Source organism: Mus pahari, chromosome 6, assembly GCF_900095145.1.
Source record: "Mus pahari chromosome 6, PAHARI_EIJ_v1.1, whole genome shotgun sequence".
Classification (NCBI taxonomy): domain Eukaryota; kingdom Metazoa; phylum Chordata; class Mammalia; order Rodentia; family Muridae; genus Mus; species Mus pahari.
Window position 1 is genome coordinate 69,698,372 of NC_034595.1, and position 10,715 is coordinate 69,709,086.

The window sequence follows — 10,715 nt, forward strand, 5'->3', positions numbered from 1 at the left end:
GCGTGGTGGCGCACGCCTTTAATCCCAGCACTGGGGAGGCAGAGGCAGGCAGATTTCTGAGTTCGAGGCCAGCCTGGTCTACAAAGTGAGTTCCAGGACAGCCAGNGCTANACAGAGAAACCCTGTCTCGAAAAACCAAAAAAAAAAAAAAAAAGATGTGAGTGGGTAGTCCTGTCTTCATCACAGACCTATAGCAGGAAGCTGGCCCTGGGTCCTGCCAATCTCTGCAGTACAGGCTACCCAGGCCCCACACAGGAACAGACAACAGTGGCTTTGGAGAATCCACAGCCCCTGTCCTCAGGCACTCCCTCCTCCTGGCTTTCCTGTGTGCCCCCCACCCTAAGCAGAAGCTGGACAAGACTGTGAGAAAACACCTTTATTCTGACCCTGCCTCCAGCTTCCCAGGATGAAAGAGGTTAGTGGGACTTGAATAGGAGTCTGACCCGGTGCCTCCTGTGCTTCTGGCTGTGACCGGAAATGGCTTTCAGGAGGTCACTTGGTGTGCACTTCAAAATCCACATCCGAGTCGATGATGGAAGGAAGCCGAACTCCGGCGATGGTGTGGAAGCCTGGGACCTGCTCCTGCTCCTGGATCTGGTCTCTGAGGCGGCGGATTTCCAGGCGTTGCATCTCGATGATTCTTCCTGTTTCCTCCTGTTCGTTCAGCCTCATAGTAGAGGTGGTGCCGACTATGTCCTTGCTGAGCACTGTAGGGGACAAAGCAGGATCACTGTAGCCTGTTTACTGGTCTACTGAAGTCCCCGGCCCCTCCAAACATCCTCGGAGCAGTCACCGTAGCTCCAAGTGGGGAGTAAGCCTGCCTAGCACCTCACTAGTGCCTCACTGGGGTCACTTGTAACTCCCCAGGGGGACAGATGATGCTGGAGTCCCAGCCACCAGTGCTCGGGTAAGGAAGATGCTTCTGGATCCAGACTCCTCCTCTCTCTGGGTGGCATCTGCTAATGCTTCCTGAAGCATCTGATCTTGTCATCTTCCTGGATTTGGGGTTTGCCACTATCCTGGGCATCCAGAGGGTCCGTGGCTTTTGTCAGGCCCGGGCCTCAAAGGGCTTGACTCTCAGCAGGAACACTGGCTTCCATGCCATGCCACCTGCCCCTCTTTCTTCAGCACCCAGGGGTCCCTCTTCTGTCCCATACCAGTGCACCAGCCTGACCACAGATCATTTCACTGTTTGTACTCAGTAATCAAGATGAGACTGCTTCTTCCTGCAATTCCCTCCTACCCATGCAATGGGCTCTAAATTCAGTCTTCTCTGGCCGCTTATATCCACCGTGAGTTCTCCCCACCCCCTTCATTTTCTTGGCAACTTCTCACCCCTGTTTTCTAATCGATTTGTTCTTCCATTTCATCTATCCTGCCCAACCTGCACCTGAGACAGCCCAGCCCTTCAGGGCCTCTCTATTAGTGTCTGACCTGCTGTGTGCTCCTGAGAAAAGTAGCAGGTAAGAGCCAGTGCTTCTTCTGCAGCCGACTGTCTAGGCTGCTGACTGTCTAGGCTGCTGGCTGTCTAGGCTGCTGGCTGTCTAGGCTGCTGGCTGTGTAGACTGCTGACTGTCTAGGCTGCTGACTGTGTAGGCTGCTGGCTGTGTAGACTGCTGACTGTCTAGGCTGCTGACTGTCTAGGCTGCTGGCTGTCTAGGCTGCTGGCTTTGTAGACTGCTGACTGTGTAGACTGCTGACTGTGTAGGCTGCTGGCTGTGTAGACTGCTGACTGTCTAGGCTGCTGACTGTCTAGGCTGCTGACTGTGTAGACTGCTGACTGTCTAGGCTGCTGGCTGTCTAGGCTGCTGGCTGTCTAGGCTGCTGGCTGTTTAGGCTGCTGCACAGCCCACAAACTTTCCCTTCCCCACAGCAGCACACCTGAACTCTGACCTCCATTCCCTCTCTATCCATCTTAACAAATGGCATCGCCCATCTCTCCTTCCTACAGCCAGCCCTTTTCTGTAAAGGAAAAACTAGAAAAGAATAGATGTTGGAGGTGAAGGGAGAAACTGTTTCTACAAGGAAACAGTCAGCGGTGGCCAGTGGTCAGCCTTGCCTTGGCCTCTAATGGGTGTGATGGGGCCAACGTTTAAAGAGCAATTGGTTTATCTCGCCCTTCTTCCTCGGAGAGTCTGGTCCCTCCTCTTTTCTGCCTTTACTCCCACAAGTCCTTTTCTGCAGTCACATGCTCATGGTCTCTTAGTGGTCCCCCCCCCCCCCAGCCCAACCCTTCATCTTCCTGATACTCTGGAAACTACTGCCCTGGATTTCACAACCTCTGCATCAGCTCCTGTCTTCAGGTCCTGCCCACTAGCCTTCACATGCAGATACTTAACCAACCACCATCTGGCTTCCCAGGGGAAAAGGTGCCTGGGAAACCACAGTCCTGGGCACACCTGGGGTCAGCCTGAGAGATTCAGCACAAAGAGCTTCTCTTCCTGGCCACCACAGGCCTGGCCACAGTGGCCTGCTCTCTCCACAGCACCTCTCTGTGTGTTCTAAGAATCTTGCTCTAAACTGTAACTTTCTTTTTAGATTTATTTATTTTATGTGTATGAGTATACCGTCCTCATGCACACCAGAAGGCACCAGATCCCATTACGGATGGATGTGAGCCACCATGCGGGTGCTGGGAATTGAACACAGGACCTCTGGAAGAGCAGTCAGTGCTCTTAACCGCTGAGCCATCTCTCCAGCCCTAAACTGCAGCTTTTAAGGCCCTCTGGGATGTCTAATCACGAGTGAGGGACCTCAGAAGTGGGCAGTGGTAGGCTCTGCACAGAGGCCAGGAAGGGCCACCACACCCACGGCTACAGGCTGGAGGCTGGCCTGGAGCAGTTCCCTGAAACATGCCTGGCTTGGGTCATATTGTCCCGTGAATGTTCTTGGGGGTGCAGCATGTAGATGGTGGCCCAGTGGACCTCGTTGTGGCACATCTGCGTGTCTCCTGCTCTGTCTCCCACTCTGGCTTATGAACATCTCTAGGGCCTGGGCTGTGCTTTTTCCTATGTCCTCCCATCACCCCTCACTGGTTTCTTTCCATTCTTTCTCACAGCAAATTGCCTGTTCCTCACACTGGGCGAGTCTTTCCGGGGCTGCTGCCTCTTCCACAGCTGTGGGAAGTCAGCTCTTGCCCCTCTGCTCACACCCCCAATCTCTTCTTGTTCCCTTTCTGCTCAGAACCTGTCACCTTCCAGACCTGGTCAATGTCCCTCTCTGCCTGCTGCTCACAGGCTTCCTTCCATAGACAGATGGCCGGTATTGCTTAAACAATTAAGTTATTATTATCACCACTATTGTGATTTGCAGTGTTGGGGTCTGAACCCAGCAACCGCATGCATAAGGTAGAGATTCAGCAGTGAGCTGTATTCTCAGCCCCAAATCTGATGGGAATAAGGAAGTGGTTAGTACTCCTTTTTGTACGCTGTGTCACATTTCTTTTCTTTTCTTTCTTTTTTCTTTTTTAGATTTATTTATTTATTATATGTAAGTACACTGTAGCTGTCTTCAGACACTCCAGAAGAGGGCGTCAGATCTTGTTCCAGATAGTTGTAAGCCACCATGTGGTTGCTGGGATTTGAACTCCAGACCTTCAGAAGAGCAGTCGGGTGCTCTTACCCACTGAGCCATCTCACCAGCCCCCATATTTCTTTTCTTTAATTTCCCCCCAAATTTGGTCTATTTTCCCTCTGTTGGTTTGGGAGATTTCTCTTTCTTTCTCCCCACCTTCCTTTCTATCATCCCTCTAGGCTCTAAAAAGTTTATGCTTATATAACATAAAGAATGCAAAGCAGGGAGCTGAGTTAGAAGCACCAGACACATATGAAGTACAATGTGATATATATATTATTATATAGGTGTATATATATATATACACATAATATATATGTATATATTATGTATATACACATATATTATAATATATACATGTATACAATGTACAACACATGTATATATGTATATAATATATGCATATATTATAATATATAATCTTATATTAATTGTGTAATATATATATATATTGTGTGTGATCTCAAAACTCTTACAATGAGATGGGAGTTGAGACAGGAGAGTCCTTGAAAGTGTGCATGTGTGTGCACACACACACACAGAGTAGTTCTCCTGTTGTGAAACAATCAGAGACACAGGGTGGTTTAGTTACAGAGCTCTGGCCTTGATGCTTATGCCCAGTATTTCAGTTCTTCTGAATTGCTGTTGGTTCCACAGTTCAGCCCCTGTCTTCCCTGTGCTGAGCCATCCCTAGCTTTTACATATCCACATTTGCCTCCTGTATTCACCGTGTCTCCTTGCAGGCACACTTAACTCTGGGCTCATTTTCTTCTTGATGGACAATCTTTAAAAAATTATTTTTACAAGGTTTTGTTGGGGAACAAAGTTCAATTTCTGTCAACTTTGTTTTCTTTTCTTTTCTTTTTTTTTTTTTTTTTTTAAAGATTTATTTATTTATTATATGTAAGTACACTATAGCTATCTTCAGACACTCCAGAAGAGGGCATCAGATCTTGTTACGGATGGTTGTGAGCCACCATGTGGTTGCTGGGATTTGAACTCCGGACCTTCGGAAGAACAGTCGGGTGCTCTTACCCACTGAGCCATCTCACCAGCCCAATTTTGTTTTCTTTTAGCTCCATTTTAAAGAGATCATTTCCCTGGTGATGTGTGTCTGGGGTGGCCACCAAGTTTCAGCACTCTGAAGGGATGGTGTCACCAGTGCTGGCTCTCACTGTAGCCTCTGAGGAGTCACATGACGCCTGCCATGGTTCTCCTGCGTGTGAGCCCTTGCTCTTCTCCCAGACTTCCCGTCACTTCTTGTCTTCTGTGTGGTTTGGATGTAAGCTTGCTGTTCATTCTCCTTTGGGGAGCCGTTAGGATTCCTGGGTCTGATTGTCACCATCTCTTATCTGTTCTGAAAACTCTCAGTTGCCCCTGTGATGGCCCCCTCCTTCCTCAGAGTCCACTCAGACAGCTGCTGGCTCACTCCACGCCATCCTGCCTCTGTTTTGTCTGGGCTGAAACCCAGCTACCACCGGCTTCATGCTTTAGCTCTGCTTTAGTCTGCCTTCAGATGTGTGTATCTTCCACAGGGCTCCATTAGTTCATTGAAATTCTAATTATAATAATTACAGTTCTCACTTCTACTAGTTTAATTATTTGTGGTTTTTAAATATAAGTTGTCTGTAAAATTTTAGAAGACTCTTGCTTTTAAAAAAAAATTCAAGGGCTAGAGAGATGGCTCAGCAGTTACAGCACTGACTACTCTTCTATAGGACCTGGGTTTAATTCCCAGCTTCCCCATAGCAGCTCACACCTGTCTTTTAACTCCAGGATTCAACACCCTCACACAGACAGACATGAAGGCAAAATAGCAATGCTCATAAAATGAAAATAAATAATTAAAAAAATTCAAGCCGGGCGGTGGTGGCATATGTCTTGAATCCCAGCACTTGAAAGGCAGAGGCAGGCGGATTTCTGAGTTCGAGGCCAGCCTGGTCTACAGAGTGAGTTCCATGACAGCCAGGGCTATACCGAGAAACCCTGTCTCGAAAAACAAAAACAAACAAACAAACAAAAAATCAAGCTGGGAGGTGGTGGCTGTGGTGGCAGCCAAGCCCTTAATCCTAGCACTTGAGGCAGAGAGGCAGAGGCAGAGGCAGAGGCAGAGGCAGAGGCAGAGGCAGAGGCAGAGGCAGAGGCAGAGGCAGAGGCAGAGGCAGAGGCAGAGGCAGAGGCNAGGCAGAGGCAGAGGCAGAGGCAGAGGCAGAGGCAGAGGCAGAGGCAGAGGCAGAGGCAGAGGCAGAGGCAGAGGCAGAGAGGCATCGCTGAGCTCACAGACAGCCTAGTTTATGTACTGAGTTTCTGGAGAGTCAGCGATCCAAGCAAACCCTCTGTCTGGAAAGACTAACAGTAAAGTAGTAGTGGCAGTAGAAGTAAAATAAAAAATAAAAATTCAAATTCCTCTTTTTATTTCCTTAAACATATAGAACATCTAATCTTTTTATTATTTTTTACTCATCTATTTCTTCATGAGTGTCACATGAGTGTATATGTTGAGTTCTTGTATAGCTCCAGTGACTCCATCTGTATGCATGTGAACACATGTATGCATGTGTATGTACACCTGCGCCTGAGTTCATGCTGTGTGTGTGTGTGTGTGTGTGTGTGTGGGCGCGCGCGTGTGTGCTCCTGTGTATGCTGCCACACACATAGAGGTCAGAGGCCAATTCTCTCCTTCTCCCATTCGGGCCTTGAAGATCCAACTCTGATTAGTCCCTTTACCATCTGTGGGTCCAGCATCTCATTTTAACAGTCTGACTTTTCAAGTCTGTTGGTTTTATCCTAGAGCTTGATAGCTGGAGGGTTTAACATGTGCTGGGTCTTTTCCTATGCTTTTTATTTTCAGTTTAGGATTTAATTCCCTGGGCCTCTGTAGTGGGGAGCATTCACTCACCCATTTCCCAGCTTTCCAACTGTCTCTTATTTCCTTGGGTCTCCATTTGTTCTCACAGATTATTTATGCCATTTTAGTTGGCTTTGAATAACCAGCCTTGGTTTTAAGCTCTAGTGATGTGGTTTTAGTAATTGGGAAAAGAAGCAGGTATATCTGCTGGATCTGTTAGTTAACTGTCTTGCAAATTTGAAAACAATATAAATGTTGTTAAGACTAAAGTAGTGGTTAGGGAATGACAAGCTTTCTTCTTCAAAGGATTCTTAAATACCAGTCAAATGGGCCAGGTCCCCAAGCAACTTGAAGAATGCGTATTTTGCACTGACTTGTCTTGGGAAGCGGGCAGGTGCACATTTCAGAATCCAAGGTAAGACTTTGGTTTTGCACAACTGAGGTCAACAACTGGCATTCCTTGTCACCAAGTGTCATAGCGAGTGCCCCTTGCATAAAGCTGTAGAGGATGATGGATATGATTGGTTTGTTTTTAGACAGCTTGTGGTGTGAGTGGTGTGTGTGTGTGTGTGTGTGTGTGTGCGTGCTCGTGTGTGTGTGTGTGTGTGGTGTGGTGTATGTGTATGTGTGTGTGTGTGTGTGTGTGTGTGTGTGTGTGTGTGTGGTGTGCTCTCAGATAAGAACTTTCAAATGAATCTCTAGTATTTACTCCCTGCTTCCCTCCTCTCCTCCCCTCTTTTATCATTTCTCCTTCCCCGCCTTCCTTGGTGTGTGCACAGGTGCACCTGGAGAGGCCACAGGAGGACATCCTATATCTTCCTCTCAATCTCCACCTCTTGTTCCCTTGAGAGGGGGAACCTGGAGGTAGTTGTTTTCAGCCAGGCTGGTAACCTGCATGCCCCTGGGACCTCCTTGTCTTCCCTTTCCCACTTACCCTGCACTGCGTTTATCCTTCTGATTTCACCTCACCAAATGCTGAGACTGCTCTATACCATGATACCCAGTGACCCAGTGACACTTGTGGCAGGCTTTCTTTTCTCCCCCACCCCTTTCTTCTCTCTCTCTCTCTCTCTCTCTCTCTCTCTCTCTCTCTCTCTGTCTCTCTCAGCAGGGTCTCATTATGTAGCCCTGGCTTTCCTGGAACTCACTGTATAGACCAGGTTTTGACCTTGAACTCACAGAGGTCCACCTGCCTCTGCCTCCTGAGTGCTGGGATGAGAGGTGTACGCCACCATGCCAGGTTTGTAATATTTTAAGAGAAGTTTTGCAGTTGTTGACAGGCATATCTGAGTTTTACCCAAACCCCTGAGCCCCGACGACCCAAAAGAAGGTGGCCTCATTCCTGAGAAATCGGCAGCTCGTGCTTTAGGATGGATACCGTGTCCTCAAGTCCGTGTTGGGGACTGAAGATGGTGACTTTGGGGACCACGCTGGTCCTAACGGTCATACTAACCATAAGCCGACACAATCGTATATATGCGAATATACATGATGCTTATCAACAGAGATGCATGCGGTCCAGGAACTGAGAGCCTCTAGGCGATCTCATCACCGTGTGAACACCGGACAGTTCCCTTACTCTGAGGAGGCCGTGAGGACAAGGCACCAGAATCACATGTGGAGCTCATCATAGACTGCACATAGTCACATAGCACTGGGCTCTACACAGGTTGCAAACATAGCCCCGAGAGTTCCCATGGCATCCAGAATCCCAAGGCACTGCTCTGGGACGCTCCAGTCCATGAGTCTTTGTTCCGGAATAGCAACCAACAGAAGACAGGGCGTGCCAGCTTCACCGACTTACCCTTCAGAGAGAAGCCTATGTTCTTGGTTTGTACTGACTGTCAGGTTTGAAGACGGCAGAGAGTATTTATTGCCACAGAGCCTGTGGAGACTGGAGGCTGTTGGTCAACATTCCTTTCTTAGAGAGCTGCGTGATATGTTTCTCATGGAATCTAGTGCCAGGAAAAAGTTTATTCTCCAGAGAAAAGGCAAACAAGTCAGACCCCTTCTTTCTGCCATGCAGTGACAATTATGTAAACTACCTCCTTTTCGAGACAGGGTTTCACTGTAGCCCAGGTCTTGAGCTCATGGCAATGCTCCTGCCTTGGTCTCCCAAGTGTGGGGGGATTCACTATTGTACTTCTCTATTCCCCTTTTTGCCTTGGCTACCAGATGTTCAGAGGTGCTTTAATGTATCACCCGAGTCACCAACTTAGTGAACATTTCTTATGTAATTTCTCCCTCCCTTTAAATAGTTTCTCATTGTTTTGCCTTCATTTTAATTGTACAGGTCCTTTACCCACAATTCTAAAATGTAGAGGGATGTGTGTGTGTGTGTGTGTGTGTGTGAGAGAGAGAGAGAGAGAGAGAGAGAGAGAGAGAGAGAGAGAGAGAGAGAGAGAGAGATTGATTCATGTTTTTAAATTCATGAAGCCTGGTTGAATATTCACAAATCACTGTAGAATACTAATGTGCTTGATTTCAGGGCACTGCCCCAGACCTCCTGGGGATGTTACATAATATACAGCATGCACTTTTCTAAAACCTGCCCGATTCTGAGTTCTGAATTGCAGCTAACACTGAGGATTTCAAGACAGGAGCCTTGGGTGAGAGTGTGGATGTAGGCAGTGCCTCAGATCCTCTGGAGAGCTGGCACAGTGTGCCTTGAAGAGGCTCTGAAACACCATGGGCAGATGTGACTCTGTATTGAAAGAAGCCAAAGGGAGACCTGTTCATGGTCACTGGGTCTTGGTCTCGGTGCCCAACTCCCAGTGGTATTACCTGACTCTGGAACTTCTTGTGGTCGTGTCTTCTTGGATACTTTCAGGGCCGACTCAAGGTCATAGATTTGGGAGCGGGTTAACTTCAGCTCCCTGCGGAGCTCATTAATTTCTTTGATCAGAGAGACATTTTCCTTTAAAAAAGAAGGGAAGACAGCGAATGTGATACACAGGTGTTCTGTGGGTGCAGGGTGAGCCTTCCTAGACTCAAAAACCCAGGGGCCTGGATCTCGGTTAGCCCTCTGGATCCTGCACCCAGCAGGAGTCTCTGTCGTGTTCATTGCCAAGCCTTTAAGGCACCAGCTAACTTGATTTCAGGTGGACTTGCACTTTCCCTACCCATCTGTGCTCTTTCAAACATCCTTAACAGCGCTTTCCTGGGGACTTTGAATATGCTTTACTAGAAAGACTATTACTGTCATTTGGCGGTGGTTTTGGAAATTGAACCCAGGGCCTTACGAATGCTAAGTATTATTGCTCTACCACTGAACTAGACCCCCTGACCATAGTTTTACAGGAGAGGAAACGGAGGCACCAGAGAGGTCATGTAAGTGGCCTGAGCCATACAGTTAGCAAGTAGCAGAGCCAGGATGTTGACCTCAGCAACGCTCTCAAGCACCGTGCTACTCTGTTCAAACCCCACTGGTTTGGTTAAACTAAAGGGCATCCACTAAGTCCATAGATGCAACAACAAACTCTTGCCCTCAGTATCATGCTATTTAGTGAGCAACACAGACAAGTAAGCAGTTATTTAATCTCTGCTATATCCACTGGAGATTTACCTATTTATGACTGCCTGATACCCATCTACTTAATCCTGATATCCATCTATTTAATAAGTCTTTACTAGATACCCGTGCTGGCTAGTTTTATATCAACTTGACATAAGCTAGAGTTTTATGAAGGGATGAAACCTCAGTTGAGAAAAGGCCTCCATAAGAACTGGTTGTAGGGGGTTGGAGAGATGGCTCAGAGGCTAAGAGCACTGACTGTTCTTTCGAAGGCCCTGAGTTCAAATCCCAGCAACCACATGGTGGCTCACAACCATCCAAAATGAGATCTGATGCTCTCTCCTGGTGTGTCTGAAGACAGCTACAGTGTACTTAGATATAATAATAAATAAATCTTAAAAAAAAAAAAAAAGAACTGGTTGTAGGGTTGTGCCATCCCTGGATAGGTGGTCCTGGGTTCTATAAGAAAGCAGGCTGAGCAAGTCATGCGGGGCAAGTCAGTAAGCAGCGTCCCTCCTTGAGGGACGCTGCATCAGCTCTGTCTCCAGGTTCCCGCCCTGTTTGGGTTTCAGTCCTGACTTCCTTTGAAGATGAACAGTGATATGGAATGTAAGCCAAATAAACCCTTTCTTCCCCACTTCTGGAACATTCTTTTCTCTCTTCTCTGCTAGGTCCTTAGGGTGTGGTGGCGCACGCCTTTAATGCTAGCACTTGGGAGGCAGAGGCAGGTGGATTTCTGAGTCTGAGGCCAGCCTGGTTTACAGAGTGAGTTCCAGGACA

General features: G+C 47.7%; 1 protein-coding gene across 1 annotated transcript in view; it reads right to left on the minus strand.

Moving 5' to 3' along the window:
* Nucleotides 1-363: 363 nt before the first annotated feature.
* Nucleotides 364-10,715, minus strand: part of Cfap57 (cilia and flagella associated protein 57) — a 67,286-nt gene continuing 56,934 nt past the window's right edge. The window contains exons 22-23 of the mRNA XM_021200043.2: nucleotides 9,206-9,338; nucleotides 364-707 (exon numbers count right to left, since the gene is read on the minus strand). Of these exons, the coding sequence (XP_021055702.1) occupies nucleotides 493-707; nucleotides 9,206-9,338 (348 nt within the window). The 3' untranslated portion in view covers nucleotides 364-492. The remainder of the gene's footprint in view (nucleotides 708-9,205; nucleotides 9,339-10,715) is intronic.